At 40.6% G+C, this 20226-nt stretch overlaps 1 protein-coding gene across 2 annotated transcripts; it reads left to right on the top strand.

The window, feature by feature from the left end:
• The first annotated feature begins 6679 nt into the window (after positions 1-6679).
• DDX52 (DExD-box helicase 52) lies at positions 6680-19039 on the top strand. 2 transcript variants are annotated; one of them, XM_007057612.4, is made up of 15 exons: positions 6680-6959; positions 7413-7677; positions 8596-8735; positions 9759-9944; positions 10355-10498; positions 11195-11306; positions 12055-12127; positions 12306-12509; positions 12812-12902; positions 13423-13545; positions 13813-13963; positions 14401-14476; positions 15384-15455; positions 16614-16706; positions 17826-19039. In XM_007057612.4, exons 1-15 carry the CDS (start codon positions 6873-6875, stop codon positions 17878-17880), a joined length of 1872 nt encoding a protein of 623 aa, XP_007057674.3. In that variant the 5' UTR covers positions 6680-6872; the 3' UTR covers positions 17881-19039. The 2 variants fall into 2 exon arrangements, with proteins under 2 accessions (XP_007057674.3, XP_037736419.1); XM_037880491.2 differs by having other exon boundaries at positions 16614-16710.
• Positions 19040-20226: the final 1187 nt, after the last annotated feature.

Here is a 20226-nt window from a genome sequence, read left to right as displayed (position 1 = left end):
TAAAGTTTCTCCAGTGCATACCTGAGAGGTGGCCTCCTTTTCTCATGTGCACATGGAAAGGGTTCGCAGCACATTGCTAAATGCAAACTGGAATTCCATAGGAAAAGGAGAGAATCAATTCTGGCCTTTAAAAATCTATTAAAGGCAAAATCCAGATCCTCTTGATGTCAATGCAGGGGTTGAGTTGTGTTCAGTAGAAGCAGGATTTGGGCCTAAGGGCTCCTCTAGTAACACAGGATTTCCCATATTACATCATAACATTGTCTGTTATTTCTGTTTCATTAGTTGCTCAGCTGATCTGTGAGGCCACTTACTCTCTCCCTTTTCAAAAGCCTTGCCTATATTTGGGATTAGCACTGATTCAGCCGTTGGGGACCAGCTAATGGTATAGCTGCACCAGTGAAAACCTAAAGTATGGACAAGAAGTTATGCTTTGCACTGGCTGAGATTACCCCAGTTTCAAACATCAATTCCTACATCAATTACTGGCCACTGATTGCTGAATCTCATGTGCAGACAAAGTTGAATCTCCCCTTAACACCCTCCTCTCCCACAATTTCAGTAAGTAATCCTTTGAGGGGCAGATGGGATGAACTGGCACTTACCTTATGGGGAGGAGGGGGAGAATTGCATCTATTTGACTGTATATCTCCCACCTTTATCCTTCTCTCACCCTTCATATGTTACTTGTCTTCTTCGGGCCTGATTCTCATTTACAGTAAGGCCTCTTCACACCACCAGAAAAGCATAAAGAGGCCTTAGTATAAATGAGAAGCGGGTCCTTAGATTGTAAATTCTTTGGCGCAGGGACCACGTCCTCACCTGTGTTTGTACAGTGTCCAGCACACTGCAGCCTGATCCTGATTAAGGCCTCTGGGTGCTACCATAGTATAAATGTTAAATAATAATAACAACTAATGCCTGAAGATTCAGAGGCTGACAAATCAGCCTTGTAATGCATTTAGCCAATTGTGCAATGCTGTGCATAGGGGAACAGACCCTACAAGCAGAGCCGGATTAACTCAGGGGCTTTAGGGGCTGCAGCCCAGGGCCCTGGGATAAGGGGGGCCCCAGCGCAGCAGGGCTCAGGCAGGCTGTCTGCATGCCGTGGCCCAACGCTGCTCTTGGAAGTGGCCGGCTGTTGGCACATCTCTGCAGCCCCTGGCAAGGGGAGGAAGCTCCGTGCACTGCCCCCGCCCCAAGCACCGTCCCCGCAGCTCACATTGGCTGGGAACACGTCCCCAGCGCAGGGCCACAGCATGCAGGCAGGCAACCTGCCTGAGCCCTGGTGCGCCGCCGGCCGGGAGGCACCTGTGGTAAGTGCCTCCTGGCCGGAGCCTACACCTTGTACCCCCTCCTGTACCCCAACCCCCTGCCCCAAGTCAGAATCCCCTCCTGCACAAACTCCCTCCCAGAGCCCGCATCCCTCACCCTCTCCTGCATCCCAACCCTCTGTCCCAGCCTGGAGCCCCCTCCTGCACCCAAACTCTCTCCTAGAAAGAAACTAATATAACAGCTGTTCTAAGGTAAGAAGTAGGCTATTTTGAATTAACTTAACTATATACTACATGTTTTAAGACTGAAATGTAACCACAGAATGGCTTTATGTTAATTAAAAGGCAAGTTTAGTATAGCGTTAATAGCCTCGATGCCATAATTGTGATCATTGTTTTAAATTAGGAAAAAGACTTGTATAAAGGGGCCCCACAAAATTTAATAGCCCCGGGCCCAGAGGAGAGTTAATCCGGCCTTGCCTACAAGTGATCAATTTATGTTCTGAAGCATGAGATTTAATTATCCCTTGTTTTCAGTGCAATGATTCCTCTTGAGATGCGAAAGCTGAATACATTTCACAAATCTAAATTTGGGTTTGACCACTTGTAGGTTGGTTCACTCTTTGCACTTCATTCAACTTAGACAAGGAACTGTGGAACGAGTTTGGTCAGTTTCACTTCCTGGATCTCAGTGCTTGTACAGAAATGTGATAAATTTATATAGACTTGTCTCACTTTTCTTAATTTCACACATATTTTCTGATCTTATTGGACCAAATCCTACTGTCCCCACTCATTCTGACCAAACTTCCACTGACTTCAATGGGAGTTTTGTGTGCACTATCAATGTAAAATTAATCCCTGCGTAAGGAAGGCTTTGGGCAATACTGCCTAACATAATCTCAGGAAATATTTTTGCAGGTAGACAGTATTTTAATGCCATTACCTTCAGAGATAATCAGTATTGGTATGATATATGCAATTAAAATACTTTGCACTTATAAAATACTTTGCATTTGAGGATCTCAAAGCACTAAAATACACTAATGAAAAGCCTCTAAAGAGTCCTCTGAGATATGTAAATTCTATACAGATAAGGGAACTGGAGACATGGAGTGGTTAAGTGATTTGCCCATGGTCACACAATAAGACAGTTGCAGAGTTTCAGCTAGGTATAGATTCCAGAACTCCTGACTACCAGGCTACTGCTATAACCACTACACAATGCTCTCACGTTAGTAGTTAGCACAACTTGTTTGTGTTACAAAAAGGCCTGCAAACCAATTGATGAAGAGATTATTTCCCATTTCCTCACTCTTGAATCCACTGACAGGATCTCTTGGGTAAGTGATGGATGTTTGTAGTGTATTTGAGATGATTTATAGTTCTTTGTTACACAAATGCTTCAGCATTCTTCCCCATACCCTCCCAACCAGCCATTAGTCATTACATCTTAATGAAGATCAGGCAAGTGAACTCTGGTTAATGACCCTAATGATATTGTTTGGAGTTTCTTGTGAACTCTTTGTTTACTGTGGAAAAAAATGGCTCAGTGCTGCACTACAAATGAAGAGCACAAGCAAAATTGTTTTGTATATTGTGCCCTCCCGGGGACTTCATACAAATTCTTCCGCTTGCATGCTGGAAAGTCAAAAGGTTGGCGGAGAAAGCGTGCCATAAATCAGACAGATATTGACTGTAGGGAGGACTGAATTGATGTAATTTTTCATCTCAAAGCTTGTAATTAAAACAGTGAGCATTACAGAAGAAAAGTAACTTAAATATTCCAGTTGAAATTATCGTGGCATGTATTGCTTAGATTTCTCAGATGTTGGCAATACAAACAATTGGCCCGTGAGAATTGTATTACAGAAAATAACTTTGGTGATGTTGATATTAAAATGTTGCTTCGTTGGAATTTTGTTTGTTTTACCTTCAAGAACACCAGAACAAAAACTGTATCATTTGATCTGCTATAAAGTTTTAGTAGATGTAACTTTAATGTTAAGGTCCTGAAGTCTCTTATAATGAATAAATGCATGAATTAAATTAAATGTTGATCTTTATCTATGCAAAGCACACTGGTGGGCCTGAACAGCTCTGCTTCAAATGGCCTATTTGTACTTTGTACTGGCCTCTAATATTTTCTTGTTTGAGCCTGGTACCAGATGATATGTATGAGACTGGATCCAATATAGCTGTACTTATAGCAGTAAGCATTAAGCAATGTACATAAGCATATGCTTAACTTCAACTTTGGAGTTACTTAATGTTAATACATGTTTAAGCACTTTGCTGTATTAGGGCTAAACTCAGAAGGAAACGTCTATAGGATGACCCTTAAAGAGAGGGCCGATCCTTTGTAGTCACTTGAGAATCTTTCCAATGACTTCAGTGGGTTTTGGATCAGGCCAATAGATGAGATGCAAGGAAAGGTGACACAGACAACACAAACAAGGCAACATAGTAATAAATTCTCAATCCACCATGTGGGAAAGTATCTGGAACTTTGTAAGTCAGTTTTACATTTCTAAGTCTGTACCTACAGTTGGAGTTGAGAGTGTGATTCCCGACTCAAAGAGATATACTCACGATAGCTCTCATCGAGCTATGCATTAGACACAGTCTAACTGCAGCAGCATGAGAAGTGGGATGGGCTAGCCACCCCAAGTATGTGCATAGGGTCTCAGATGGTACATGCTCTGGGCAGGTAGCCCCTCCCACAGCTCATGCTGCCACAGTTACATTCTAATTTTCGCATGCTAGCTCCTTGAGAGCTCGTGCACATATGTCTTCTTGAGTCGGGAATCAACCGCTCAGCTCAACCTCTAGACATACCCTATAATGCAGTGTTTCTGCCCAGTAGAGCTGATGACCCAAACTTCCTTGTGAAGTGATTGATAGGAGAGGGGTTGGCCTATCAGTTCTTTGCAACCAGCTAATTATACTGTAAATCAGGAAGATGCTGACACGTGTGAACAAAAAGTTGTTTCAGGCGCTTTTGTCCTTCTATTTAAATGAGGTGCTCCTTTAAAATTAGGTGAAACAGTCGTGTCGTTAACTTGCCATCAGGGACATACAAAAGAACAAAATGCTGAAATGAGGCCCATAAAGATGTTGAACAGTTTTATGACTCGGATGCTGCATTTTGTATTTCGGATTTGTTTAATAATCTGACATGAGCAACTAAAAATGTGTATGATGGAGAAAAGAGCATTGGGAGCTAAACTCATTGTTTTATCAGATTGTTTGTATTGCTCTTCCACCATTTGATGCTGTGACACATATGTTCAGCTTGCAAACATGCAAAGAGATTGTGTACAGGCTTGGATCCTGCCCTCTGCTTTGAAGGGGCACCGGGGTTGTGGAGAGGAAGGATGCAAAAAGCTTCTTTTACACTCACAAGCCACAAGAGTAGGATCCCAGCATAACATCTGGCTAGCTCACTGGTCTGCAAACAACAGCTCCAACAATCACATCAAATACTGCTATGTAAATTTAAGGCATTGCTTCCCAGAGAAAAAATATGCATACCCGGGCAGAAAGAAACTTAATTATCTGATGTATATTATTTAGCCTAAATGAATAACTGATAATAAAATATATATAATCCAAACATAAAATAAGAGACATTCTCTGCCCTGAAGAACTTGCAGTCTAGACAAGACAAACATAGGGTTAAGGAGGAAGGAATATAACATACAAGCAGAGTGAAGAGTGATGATCAGCAAACATCTTGTTAGTTCCAAGTTTTGGGTTTGGTTTGGTTGTTTTTTGTTTGTTTGCAATCATTTTAATAAAAGATCCATCTATTAGAGCTCAACTGGTCACGTCCTAATCTGTGAGAGGTTTCCTGAAGGAAGGAATAATAGAATGTAAGTATTTGCTGGGCCAAAGCCTAGAAGCAGCCATATACATCGAAGGATGCTATCCTGTTTCACAGGCACCCATAGTGCCACCATGTGGTACTAATATTCATGTATGGCAATAGGTCATTGGGAATCAAGTATGCATGAGTCCCCCTAATAACTTGAATTATTTTTTTAAAAGCGGCTTAGTGATTATTACTGTATTTTTAAAGAATGAAACTTCACAAAGATTATCTGTCAGTTAAAGAGACTCCAGATGTAAAAGATACCATAAAGTGAAAGGTTTCAGAGTAACAGCTGTGTTAGTCTGTATTCGCAAAAAGAAAAGTGAAAGTAAAGAGTTACTGTAGTTTGGAGGAATTAATTTCATTCATGCAGGTTTTTAAAGGTACCACCATCCCACCTACATGACAATTTGATCTGATGTGATTTAATGTTTCAGTAGAACATCATTTGATTCAATATGGTGTCATTTTAATGCAACGATATTATACTACCGCCATGAAGACATTTTTATACAATAATTTGGCACGCTATAATGACATCTGGTTACAACGGCATCGTGTTAAGAGAGCTCTGTTGTCAAAATAACGTTTTGTTGCAATATGGTGATGTTTTGGAACAGCAGTGTCACTTGTTACTGTTACACTGTGATATGACCTTTTGACATGTTTTTATTTATTTAATTTATTTATTTTGGATGCAATTTGGTTTAATGCCACACGGTTAAATTCTCTTGCTACACATGTTGTAGCGCTTTACTTGCCAGGTCCCACTGTTCACCAACTAGTGGACAAGTGCATTTTTCAAGTTGTGCAGTAACACCTTAACTCAAAAAGTTCATATGGAGATAGTTATGTCCTGATGTCATGATATTTTTAAGGCACCTGTGTTACATTTTGATACAGGAGCACTGCTCCCTGATAGCAGCAAAGCGATGTGATGTTCCTTTGGCTTGATCTAATGACTGGGAGTCACGATGCACTGCCTTGTATTGCAAGGACACCATTACAGGCCATTTCGATACAATCTCCACGGCAACACAATCCAAGCTGTAGCTGCAGCACAGATCAAAGTATTTTCCTCACTGTATTTTCCAGAGAATGCACCGGATGAAGTGAGCTGTAGCTCACGAAAGCTCATGCTCAAATAAATTGGTTAGTCTCTAAGGTGCCACAAGTCCTCCTTTTCTTTTTGCAAAGTAACAATGACACACGTTGTCCAGCTGTGCCCGCTAACCAAAGCCCGTGGTGCGCCCCGAGAGCGCCACTTGGCCACTCAAGACGCTATGGCTTGGCTCAGCGAATATGCAAACGCTAAATAAATAAAAGGAGAGCATTACATGGTGTGGGGGTATCACACCATCCCATGAGGGTGTAAGGGGATCACGTGTCACCGTGACGCAACGTGTTGCTATGACGGCATTACATTACACTGTGGTCGCGTGATGCTGTGACCGCATCGCGTCGCCCCGCAATGTGTTGCCATGACAACACCACATCATCCTGGGGGCTGCGAGGGACCCGTAGCTGACATGGGCCCTGGCGGAAAGGGACCTTCTGGCCTTGACCTAGCCGGAAGTGACGATTTTCTCCTCCCGGACCCACGGTGGTGGAGCCATGGGCAGCCCTCAGCCGCAGAGCATGCCGGGTAGCGCCGCGTTCCGGCCCATGCGCAGCGCAGAGCATGCTGGGAAGCGCCTCGCCGCCGCGGTGCATGCCGGGCAAAGATGGATTCCTACGGGCTCTTCCGGAAGCTGGGGGCTGGCGCCAGGTTCGATCTGAAGCGCTTCAGCCAGGACGCCCAGCGCTTCAAGGTACCGCCCGGTCCCGGTCCTCGCTGCGAGCCGGCGCCTGGTTCCGCCCGCCCAGGGGCCGGGTCTCGTGGTTCTGACCCCACGCCCCACCCCCGGGCTCTCGCGTGATGGGCCGGTTCTGGCTCCTTGATCGATCTCCCGGTCCCTGGTTCTGGCCCAGTCTCCGGGGCCGGGTCTCTAGCTGGGTGCCCAGTCCTGGCCCCTGGTGTTGCTAGTTGGCCGGTCCTGATGCCTGCCCGGTTCTGTCTCTGACCCTGATGGTTCCCCCGCCCAGATTCTGGTTCTGGCCCCCCGCCCTTGGTGGATGATCAGGCCCCAGGATCCCTTCCTCGGTTCCTGGTTCCGGCCCGCTTTGGTGTTTGTTAGAATAGTCCGAGCAAAGCACTTTTCGTTGATACTGGAGCAGTTCATTCAATCGGTTGAGTTCTTTCTTTCTTTCTTTTTAAATTTCAGGTGGTAAAAGTGAGAGACACTGAATTTGACCCTCCAGAGAGTCTTGACTTTTTTGGAAGCAAAGATACAAAGCTTCCAAGTATTTCTGAAAATGGCCTGGGAACAAATGGCGCCAAGAAATCCAAAGCTAAAATACAGCGACGTGAATCGCACACGGATGAGAAAGTAGATGACTCCGAAGAGAGGCTTAATGCAGGGACTGCAAAGAAGAGAAAACAAGACACAGGGAACTTTGAAGGGAAGAAAAGGAAGAGAAAGACCCAAGGTAGTGAGATTTTTCTTTTCTGTACAAGAGAATGTGCTTCAATTGCTTAAGTAACAGAAACAGAACTTGAGTAACAAATCTGAGAAATCGGACTTGTATGAACAAGTGTAGGAATCACCAAGCAAAATAAATTTCTAACACTAATAAATTGTGTTATAACAAATGCCATGAAACGCTTGTGAAGGAATACAAGCTCTAAAAGACTAGTACTTGATTCTTGTCATTGTCTTAAATATCTGCTCCGCAAAGGTAATTTTCCTAAGGTTTGTTGTTTTAAAAACAAGAGTTTTCTTAATTCCTTGCTTTCTGAGTTAAATTTCTCACTAAAATTAATTTTAAAATTAGTTGCTCACTGATGTCTTTGTATTTTAGTAATACTGAACTCCGATACTGCTATCCAGATAATCCCACTCTCTCTGTTTTTAAAAAAAGAAAAGAGAGAGAGGTGCTAGGATGCTGCAGAAGTCTTCCATCCAAATTACCTTACTGCTGAAGAAGTCTCTCGAAGCCTGATCTCCAACAATTTTGTTCCAGTATAACTGTGTTGGTTTTGGGAATGGATGCAATTATGCTGGAATAAAGGTGCTTTATAGGGGTTTAGTTTATTCCCTTTCCTGGCCTTAATTGGTCTATAATTTATTTTATGCTAAAAATCTGTGGAAGTTACCAGCTATGTTCTTGGCCGAAGAGACTGGAGAGATTTTTTTTTGGCTGGCTGAGTTCAGGGCTAATGAAATAATCTTGCCAGAATGCACAACTAAGGCCCTGGTGTCTGATTCTGCAACATTGGAGTCAATGGGAACATTACCACTGACTTCATTGGTCTTAAGATCAAGCTCCTAATGTCAATTCCTCCTACTACATTATTCTTTGACTTGATTTTTTTTTTTAATAATGCACATTCATTGAAACTTTTAGAACCTGTTTCAGTCCGTTCTGATGTGGAAAATGATGGGATATTGTGGATGTCCTCTTTGGAAACAAAGATTAAAGATACAAGAGAAAAGGGGGAAAAGAAACCCACTGCAGAGAAACTGGAACAACTCAGGCAGCAAAAGGTGAGGCTTGCTTATTTGAATGTAACTAAAAATAGTTGTGTGCTCACTTGTATGAGCATGTCATCTGGAAGCTGCAGTCATTTGCTGTGTCTTCTTTTGCGATAAAGTCAGTATAGTGTGACAAAGGAATTGGAAAATTGATCCAAATGTGTGTATCTTACTAGTGTCACAAAAAGGAACTTAATCTAGGGTAAATTAATAACTAGCTATGATTCTATACAAACACTTGTTGAAGTGCTTAAGTTAATGCACGTAAATAGTGGACTACAGTAGAACCTCAGAGTTATGAACCCCTTGGGAATAGAGGTTGTTCGTAACTCTGAAATGTTCCTAACTCTGAACAAAATGTTTTGCTTGTTCTTTCAAAAGTTTACAACTGAACATCGACATAATACAGCTTTGAAACTCTACTATGCAGAAGAAAAATGCTTTCCTTTTATTTTTTTAGTAGTTAACATTTAACACACTACTGTATTTGCCTTTTTTTGCGGGGGGGTATCTGCTGCTGCCTGATTGTGTACTTCCTGTTTCAAATGAGGTGTCTGGTTGACTGACTGGTCAGTTCTACTGTATTCCTTTGTGTAAATTTAAGCACATGAATAAGTCTTTGCAGGATCAGCGTCTTTATCTGTAGTATAGCAGATGTTAATGGAGAAACCTAAATGCTGACAGTAAAGCTGTAAAGGTTGTGACTGTTCTGTAATTTTCTTCTAGGAAATGGTTTTTTAAAGCATTAAGTTTGAAAATTATTTAGAGCATTTATGGGTTTTTTGGGGGAGGCATGCTGGTGTGGTTGTTAAGAGTACAGGAATGGGAATCAGAAGACTTGGGTCCTACTTTCAGTTCTGACTCGAACAAGTTCCCACAGAGAGAGCTGAAGTCACATTTTCACGTCTGTAAAATACTACCTTCGTAAAGGTCTTATGAGGCTTAATCAATTTATCTGAAAATGCATTATTGAAGAATAAAGTGGCTGCTGCTATTTTCTGACACCTTGCATAATTTTTACATTTTGCTTTCTAGATAAACCATTTCAGAAATAAACACAAGATTAGTATCCAAGGAACAGATCTCCCTGAACCAATTGCCACATTTGAGCAGCTTCAAGCAGAATATAAAATCCAGCCTAAAATAATGCAGAATATTCAAGCTGCTGGCTTCCAGGTCCCTACGCCAATTCAGATGCAAGCCATTCCAGTCATGCTTCATGTAAGTCTCCTTGTCTTACACTTTGATAGACAATGAGATGGTATAACTCGGACAGAGTTCCCATTGGGGACATAAAAATGTTATTTTAAAATAGATTAAACATAGTACTGTAGTTCATCCTCAGATCTTGTGATGATATAACTAGTGGAAACATCTTATAATTTAACTTCCTCAAATTCAGTATTTCCTATTGCTAGGAAAGCAGTTTAAATATAACCTCAACTTGCAGTAGGTGCAATATGGCTGAGGTAACACAGTGTGAGAACCTTAACTTCTGCATTTCCTGATTTTGGGGGGGGGGTGGGTGGGTCCTAATATGTAACCCTAACATTTGTGTTAATGCAGCTTTTTGCATTTAATAAAAAACACTAAATGTAAATGTTCAGTTTTCTCTTGTTTTATATTCATAGGGTCGGGAACTTCTGGCTTCAGCTCCCACTGGATCAGGAAAGACTTTGGCTTTTAGCATTCCTATTTTAGCACATCTGAAACAACCTATGAATAAAGGATTTAGAGCTCTGATCATATCGCCTACCCGAGAACTTGCTAGTCAGGTAGGGGTTTTTTTTAAGTTGTCATAAAATAATTTTGAACTGCATTTGTAAGTACTCCCATTATTCTGATTCAGAAAAACAGAAGCTTGATGGACCTGTTTTTCTTTCCTACCTTCAGACTTTATCTGATAAAATTCAAGTGTATATGAAAGAATGTTTAAAGAAATGTCTGTCTTCTGTGACTACTACACTTTGGGGTATTATGAAATCTAAAGACATGGTTAGAACAGGAAACTGGGACTCAAGGCTCCTGGATCTTGTTTTAAAATTCCATTACAACTTTTAACACTTATGATCCAGCAGATGAGCACAGGAGATGTTAGTGCTACCTTATTTTCTGTATTTGAGGTAAAAACATCCTTTTAAGTCTTAATCTTAACTCAAGTAATCAATTTCTTCTTTGTTTGTGGAGTTCCATTTTACATCAATGGGATTTTTGTATATGTAGTGAGAGCAGCCAGTAAGAGACAAACTGGCATGCAGACCTGTGGGGAGAATTTTGTGCAAGTGAATAATTCGTGTTGGAAGCCTGAGTTTTGTGATTTCAAAAATACTTCAATTTAAAAGTTGTTGGTTTTTTTTTTTTTTCAACCCTGAAATCTGAGTGGTTTTTGAAGCTGTGTATGTCTTACACTCTGTGTAGGTTTGTTTGTTTGTTCCAAAAGATACCCCACTATGTATTGTTGTATATTTCAGACCCACCGAGAGCTAGTAAAGCTGTCTGAGGGGTCTGGATTCAGAATACATATGATCCATAAAGCAGTTGAAGCAACCAAGAAGTTTGGGCCCAAATCATCGCAGAAATTTGGTAATCATTCTAATGACTGCATAGGGATTCTCTGAAGTCTTTGAAACCTAGAACACAAGTTTTAAGTGATGTATGATTTAAATGGGTCAGTAAGTGCCATCCAAGTCCTGTAGTCACTTACTTCTGTGAATACATTATCCCTGGAATCAAGACGTTAAAAGCGGTGGAGGAGAAATAGCTCCAGAAATTAAAAAGGGGAGAGCTACCTCTGCTGTACAAAACAAAAGACACTTGAATACTGGAAAAGCAACTTGGGGTGGTGAGGAGAAAACAAGCACTCTGATAACTGACTGTGCTCTGTCAGTCGGTTGTTGGAATACAGGCATGTAGCTAAGTTTTTGATTATGGAAAGCAGAGTGGCAACTACTTCAGTGCTTTGTGGTGGCTTATTAATGCAGAATCATTGGGCTCTGCCATCGGAATCTTATCCACTACACATTGTAAACTATATCTACTTAACAAGACTTAGCTTTTATATAACTTTGGATGTTAACAAATCCTCACAACACCCTTATAATTAAAGTAAATAAATAAAAATGAATAGCTGCATTTTTACAGATGGGATAATCAGAAACACGGGGAGATTAAGTGACTTGCCCAAGGCCTCTCAGCAAATCAGTGTCAGGTCAGGGATTAGTGCTTTTGGGTCCAGGGTCTGTGCTCAGATCATTAGACCATGCTGCATATCTATTTCAACATGCTTTTTTCCCTCCTGCTTCTCTTTAACATCGTTTTGCTTTTCCTATAGATATACTAGTGACTACTCCAAACAGACTCATTTATTTGCTGAAACAAGATCCTCCAGGCATAGACTTGACAAGGTATGAAGTGGGGGTTTTTTAAGTTTGTTTTTGCTAGTGACTTTCTTCCTGTCAGAATCTCTGAACACGTACTATATCTACGCATGCACAAAATTTAAACCTATTGTGTCCTTTCAGGACTTATATTTTAATCCCATATAAGGTGCTACTATTGAACAAAAAATCTTGTTTTTCCTAGAGTTGAATGGTTGGTGGTTGATGAGTCAGACAAACTATTTGAAGATGGGAAGTCGGGGTTCAGAGACCAGTTAGCCTCCATCTTCCTGGCATGCACGTCCCATGTTGTCAAAAGAGCCTTGTTCAGCGCAACCTTTGCATTCGATGTAGAGCAATGGTGCAAACTCAACCTGGACAATGTCATTTTGGTATCTGTTGGAGCAAGGTAAGCGTGCAGGTATTGACTAGGTCTTCTATTCCTCAGCTGTTCACCTCCTGTCACAGTTTCAGCCATCTCAACAATCAGATCTGCGGGGCAGTATTATGGGCCCTTTTTATGCAACAAGGGAAGGTACTGTTCTGCTTTGAGTATTTATTTGCTGAGAGCAGGGAGCATTACCTTGAGGAGGAGGAGGAGAGAGAAATTACTGCAAGATGTGAAGTATTTCTTTTTTCAGTAGTAAACTTCTTATACCTGTAAGACACTAACAATGGCTTATTTCTGGGTGATTTGATTTTTTGTTTCAGAAACTCTGCAGCGGAGACAGTAGATCAAGAGCTCTTGTTTGTTGGCTCAGAGACAGGAAAACTACTGGCAATGAGAGACCTTGTTAAAAAGGTAGTTATGACTGACTGAGCATCCTCCTCCTTGCTTATTAACTTACTAACTCCGCTGCAGTGCAAAATGTACTGCATTGAAAAAAGAGCGAGTGCGCCTGCCTATGAAAACAAGAAGGCCTTCTGTATATTTTGGTCTCCGTTTTTTAACCCATACTCAAATAGATAGAGACAGAATTTGTACAGTTCATTATAAATTAAATTTTACTTGAAAATGTATTTTTATTGTTGTTTGTAGTCATGGAGCTGCTCAGTTCTTTCTTCTAGATTGAAAAATAGATTGTTGCTTTCTATGAGGCAAATTTAGTCCCCATCCCAAAGCCCAAGTATAATTTGTCTAAATCAGAATCTGCTTAATCCAGGCCTCAGGAGAGTTTTGTCAGTTAAAAATCACCGTCTGAACTGTAAACTATGCAGGCTGATTAAATCCATGGCAGCACAGTACTGAAGTTGAACTGAGATGGGAAAAGGACTTGTAAGCAGAAACCTTGAGAGCCTTACACAAGCTTGTTCTCTTGCAGGGATTCACTCCTCCTGTCCTTGTTTTTGTGCAGTCCATTGAAAGGGCTAAAGAGCTCTTCCATGAACTCATTTATGAAGGAATCAATGTGGATGTCATCCATGCAGACAAAACACAGCAACAGGTAGGAGTCCGTAAATATAGTCGTCTTGTACAGAAACTGTTCAGAAAGCAGATTGTACGTGCTGTCGTGTAAGAACTAGAACATACACCTGCAGTAGTTAAGTGTGACAAGTGGTCTTGTGTCATGACTGTGGGTTCTTTTGTTTGGAAGGAAGGTGGGAATTGGACTTACTGTTTAGTATAATGTTGGCAGATATCCATACACAAACCCTCTTCCATTCTCAAGCTGCTAATTAGGAGGTTACTTACACAATTTGTGTTTCACCAGAGAGATAACATAGTACACAGTTTCAGAGCTGGGAAGATTTGGGTGCTTATCTGCACAGCCTTGCTAGCACGAGGGATTGACTTCAAAGGAGTGAATATGGTCATTAACTATGACTTCCCAACCAGTGCCGTGGAATACATCCACAGGATAGGTGAGTACGTGTTCTTTGACAAAGCGGGATGTGTGGACTCGTTCTCTGTCTGTGTTAGCTTTTGAATGGAGAGTATTGTCTGGTGTTTAGAGTACAAATCTTGGCATCAAGCCTCCTGGATTACCCCAACTCTGACACTGACTTTGCCACATCATTTAATCTACTTCATGCCTCCATCCATCTGTAAAACTGGGTTTCTCGCCTACCTCCCTGAGGTTTTATGATCCTTAATTCTTGTTTGTAAAGTGTTTTAATATCCTTCGTAGTTGCAACTTACTACTCTTAATCATGAACTACATGGCTAAGTGCCAATATATGACTTAGTAGTTTTCAAACTGCACTTGGTGATAGTTAAGGAGGAAGAATTACTTCATTAAGCTGCTGGAAAGTATTAAAGTAAAAACTCTTAACGTTATTGCATGATTGGTCTTTGACAGGTCGTACTGGAAGAGCAGGACACACAGGAAAAGCAGTTACTTTTTTTACTGAAGATGATAAACCTTTATTACGAAGGTAAATTGGGAAATGTGACAGTGATGCTCCTTAAGTTTCACTCCCACGTTGTGGGATTCTTTCTCAGAACAAACAATTACCACATGGTTGTGCGTTTGGTATTAAATTCCTCACCCCGGCATAACATTTTCATACTTTTGTATCCACCCCAAAGTATGTAAAACTAAAGTGTGAAGTTTCAGTTCTCAGCTTTCCATATTTGGAACTGCAAGGTGATTTGTCGTCAAATTACCCTTTAGTGTGGAACCTCGACGCGTTTTGTGAATGCACTGATAGAGAATTCAGTGTCCTCTCACTTGTTACATTCAAACCCAATAATGGCAGTACAAGGGACTGACATATTAACAACACCGTTTATAAGCATACAGTGAAATATCAGGGCTCATTAGTGGAATTGATGAACATGTGACTATTTAATAGCAGTAAGGCCAATGCAATTGACCTGGTCTGCTACATAGCTGTGGGTGCTATTTTTTGGTCCTCCTAAGTCTTTTGCCTTGCACTATCAAACAAAACTGCTGATAGTTTTTTCAAAAAGCTTCTGCATTCTGCAGTGGTTTTGAAACTACAGTCCTACTCTCATCCCTCAGCCTACTGATGCTTGTGAATTAAGTCTTTGGCAAAACTTTCCTTTTTGGCTTCTCATTACTCCGATCACTTACCTACCATAGTTACTATACTAATGGGATTTTAGTTTCAGTTCATTACAAGCCAGTGAACTTGAGTGTTTGTTTTCTTCCAGATCATTTGATGGTTACTATTTTCTCTTTCTGCTTCAAACTTCCCTGGCTCATTTCTTTTCATTGCAGATGAGAAGTAACCCAGCTATAGTTGTTCTGCATTAAATAACTATATATCTACTCAGGAATTCAGAACTTTATTTGATATTTTCCCCCCCCTCTTCCAGTGTAGCCAACGTTATCCAGCAGGCTGGCTGTCCTGTGCCAGACTATATAAAAACCTTCCACAAACTGCAAAGGTAAGGTTGCTTTGTGATTTGTGTGACATTTGAGATTAGGAGAGTTGCAAGCAATCTGCTAGATATTACTCTTTTTGTGCAGGTGCTTCCAACTTTTCTTCATACTTATTGTCAGAATTAATATCCTACATTTTTATGAAGGGTAGTTAAAGTGGGGGTGGGGGTGGGAAGGGGTGAAGTTTGATGTTGGCCTCTTGTTTGTAGCCCCAGGTGCATTAAACAGATGTGAACAAAACACATTAGTAAACATAATTAAATTACATGTTGTGTGGATAAAAGAAGGACAAGAGAGACTTCCAAAACTTAAGTTCAAACTACTAAAGAAGTTAACAAATCAAATACAGATATTTTCATTTTTAGTCTGAATGTTTATATTGGACAGTTGTTATCTGAGGACAGAGAGAAACAAAACAAGGAATGTTTTGCTGTAAGGGAATATGATTCTAGTTTTTCTTCCTTCTGATTAGTTTACACGTTTATAATTGGGCGAATCTATAGCTGTACTTTTAGGAATAAAAATAGCTGTGACCAGAGTTTCTTTTTTAAGAAAGCACTCTCCTTAAATTCTATAAAAACAATTATCCCCTTTGAAGCCTCAGGCTTCTAAGAATCTACTCCTAGCATCCCTGGTCCTGCAGTGAGCTTTGCATAGGTGGCGCTCATTGCAGGATCAGAGCCCTAATGAGGGTAAAATCCTGGAGGACTGCCAGCCTCTAACACTGCCCAACTGCTAAGAGTGTTTCTGGAAGTTTGTAGAAATTTCCAGAGTGTTTTGTAAAAAATACTACTTGTATCTTTTTCATATAGGCCTGACCACTTTTAACACAAAGCTAGAAATCTGTTTATATATACCATCTTTCACATGTGTTTCAGCAATGCACAATATTTTTAAAACCTATATAAAATAAAGATGGGCTTACTTGTCCAGAGGGAAGCAGCCACGCTGGGATAAGGACAAAGAAGGGGAAACTCCAAAAGAGAGAGCTGGCTGAATTGTTAAATCCTTGGAATAAACCAACTGTACAAAATTTGCATTAGTTGTTGGTAGTTATTTTTTGGAGGATCTGAAGGTACTGTATGTACTTAGTATGTTTATTTCAGATGTTGAGCTGGCCTTTAACAGAGCCTTAATCTTATTTTCCTAAATGCCATATTCAGCAAACAAAAGAAGAAGCTGATTAAGAAACCATTGGAAAGGGAGCACATTCGTACCACTCCTCAGTACTTATTAGAAAAAGCCAAGAAAAAAAAGTAAGTGGTTTCTTTCAAAAGGGCCTGAGGGATAATCTTTTTTTATTTACCTACAGGGAGAGAGTGAACTTCAGTTTTTAAAAAAAAAAAGAGAAAATTGTATGTAAATTTACTGTTTACGTGAATAGCTCAATTGACCCGCTAGAGACATTATCCACAAGATAGGTCCAGCAATGGCACCAGCGGTGCAAGTGTCCCCATGTTGCCCGTCAGTGTGCTTCATACCTGAACTGGATGGATCACCACTGGTCCAATCTCAGTAGCCAATTCAGTCCTTGACCTCTCTGCTGAGACTGCTAGTAAGGGTGCCAGTTTATGGTGGTGACTCTTAGTGCAAACATCTGTTCATTGGGAACCAGATTGAGGCCAATAATTCCTTTTACATGCCACCAAACAACTATCGGATGGTAGCAATTCAGCTCATTATGAAGCTGGGTTGAATTTGAACCTGTGACCTTGAAGTACAGCTCTCCAGACAAACTGTCAATCATCCGAGCCAATCCATTCCCCTTCCTGGAAGTTTTTAAAAAATACGAAATTTTAACAGAAATAACAAACCTGTAGTCACAGTTCATGGTAGCTTAACCTCTGCAGTCAAGAAGACCTAGAATCTCTCTCTCTCTCTCTGGGTAAGTGGAACAGATTTCCTCGGGCTTGGGCTTGACTGGCAGAGACACGCATCTCAGGGTGACATAAGATGAAGAGAAAGTATTACTTATTTGAAGAGGCAAAAGAAGGTTGCTGAATGGTACGCTGGATTACTACAAATGCTGAATGTTTAAATGATGGTGGTATAAACTCACCCTCTATTTTAGGACCATGTGAAAACTGGTTTACTCGTCTAATTTGAGTCCATGTTTGTGTACATGGGGATCTGGCAGAGTTGACTATCTTTGGCCATAAAGGCCTTGTACTGCATTAGAGATGAAAACTTCTGAAGAGTGTTGCTGTTAGATGCTTGTTTTATGTTAAATGCACTGAATGTTAAAGTCCGCGATGTAGGAAGGCAAAAAGACATCTGTAATGGGAGGCTAATGAGTGGTTCCGATACGTGGTTTATCTTTCAAGCATAAATATGCTTGGATGCCTTAATCTCTAATTTGTTGTTATTTCTCTTAGGAAAATTATCCAGAAAAATATTAAGGAAAAGAAACCCAAGGAGGCAAAAAAATGACTCTAAATTACAGACTGGTCCAGAAAGTTGACTACATTGTATAAATGATCCTGCCACCTGACAAACTGAGTTTGAAACTACCGCCTATCCGAATCATAGACATGGAAAATGTAGATGGCAGCAGAGGATTGGGGAAAGAGACTGTGATCACTCACTGCCAATATTTCTTCCCTTTTTTATATATATATTTAGTGTTAACACAAGAAAATTCTTAATGGAACACTGGTGGAGGAAGTCCATCAGAGTACTTCTTATAGAAGTGCAAGAGCATGCTCCTGTAATGAAATACCCCAAGCATCTGAGCAATCACTCACAAATAGCATCTACTTGGGTTACAAGTGTTATGTGGTTCATTATCGTTTCTTGAGAACACTGTTTATTCTAGACTGAGGTATAAAACCACCCTTCGAATATTTTCTGAAGTTATGGCTAAGGGGGTCAGATATGTAAGATCAGAGCACATAAGCTTTATTATTGTGCTGGGTAAGGATAGCTGTGTGAAGATTTCCTTAAGCACATTGCTTCCGTTAATTTCATGTACAGGATAGACTTTAAAGACCCAGTCTTACAACTATATTGACTCCATATAAATCAATTTGAAATAAGAAAGGGACAGGGAAGCATATTAAACAATTGTAAAAACACCACTGAAGCTTTATTGTAGGGGTAATCTTAAACCTCAAAATCGAATAAACAAGATCTTCAGAAGGAGAGTTCTAAGACAGATTCCTCAGTCTGTTCATGTATCTTTGCAGAATAAGTGTGCAGACATTGTTCCGTTGATTTGTTGCATAAGAAAAGGAACACACCCCACACTTTATTCTGCTCTCTCTTCACTTGTTAAACCCACTTTGTTCATATGCTGTTTCCTTACCACATAGTTCTAATTGTGCGGTAGTGGCTGCTTCTTCACAAGGATAATCCTTTCACGTGTGACTGTCCTTGTTGTTGGATACCTCTGCTGCAATACACTCTCACTAAGAGTTCCACCTCCTCGAGGCTTTGTCACTGTTAATCCATTTTGTAAATGGATCCCAGCCATGCATAAATTATCTACTGTAGGCTACTGCTGAGCTGATCTGTTCTGTTGAAATCTGTGGCCATTTTCTAAGATACAAGTTTTGTAAAGTAAGACAAAATAAAAACTGATCAACAGTCACTTCAGATTCCTGCTTATTTCCAAGTTAGGCTCAGATTGTGTTACTTTTCACACGTCTATTGTATGTCTGTAAAACAATACATTTAATGGGGATTATGTAGAAATTGGTGTCTTGTTCTGAAATCTAATCTGTCTGAATGCAGATGTGCATCTATCATCTAAAAGATTTCCCCAGTTCAATAATTTCAAGTCCCTGCTAAAAGTAGGACCTTTTAGAGGACCTTACAGCTCTCAAAAATACCAACAGATGCCAGTTGGAGGAAAAAAATATAATGGGAAGTGTTTGGCAATCTTAAATAGAAGGGTTACCACTACTTCCCCATAATAACATTACTAAATTGTAACTGTCAGTGTCCCCAGTTGCTGTGGTGCATGCTATAGGATAGCAGTAACAGGAGGAAACCTATTAGCTCATGGACCTGGGTAAAATTCCTAGTTAATGTCATGGGATCATTAATGTCCACGCATTCCAGCCAGCATTTTATTTTTTTTAAGGATTTATTTGCAAAAGAGAGTGAACTGCAGTTTAGCTATTGTAGCAGGAAAGAGGCCCGAGTTAGATATGAATATGTGGTTTCTGAAAGTCTAGGAAGTACACCCAGCACTAGACCACTGAGCAACTTAAGCAGCTGTGTATCCTATAGTTTGTACAATTATGTTAAACATCGCTAGTTTATGCCATAATTTTCTATGGTCTTTATACCTGGCAGATGGCAAATAGGAACAGTCTGGAATATTCATGCTTCCTAATATGTCTGGGCAGGCTTCTTGCTGATCTCATGGAGAGAGATGAGCTACTGCTGCACAGTTGCATGAGTAGCCAGCAGCTCACACTTCACCTAATCACAGAGTGCTGAAGTTAAAATAGTTCTGTACTTTTAGTCAAACACAACTAAAGTGTAAAGATACAGTAATACTCCTGCTGCACTCTGAAAATGGGATGAGTAGCAAATTGGCTTGAACATATACCAAATCAACTAGCTTATCAAGCATTTGTATGGTGTACTGTATAACGACTACTGCTTTCCCTGGTACTGGGAGAGGACAGTGGCAATACTGGGAGATGCAGGGTTCCACCATCAGGACCAGTGCATGTATTGTAGCCCATACACGGCTGCTCCTCTGCAAAGTAGCAGCATGCATCCTCAGCTAGAAGATGCTGCCATCAGCACAAATGGTCAGGAAAT

Source organism: Chelonia mydas, chromosome 17, assembly GCF_015237465.2.
Source record: "Chelonia mydas isolate rCheMyd1 chromosome 17, rCheMyd1.pri.v2, whole genome shotgun sequence".
In the NCBI taxonomy this organism is placed as follows: domain Eukaryota; kingdom Metazoa; phylum Chordata; order Testudines; family Cheloniidae; genus Chelonia; species Chelonia mydas.
This window is presented reverse-complemented; position numbering and strand designations above follow the sequence as displayed.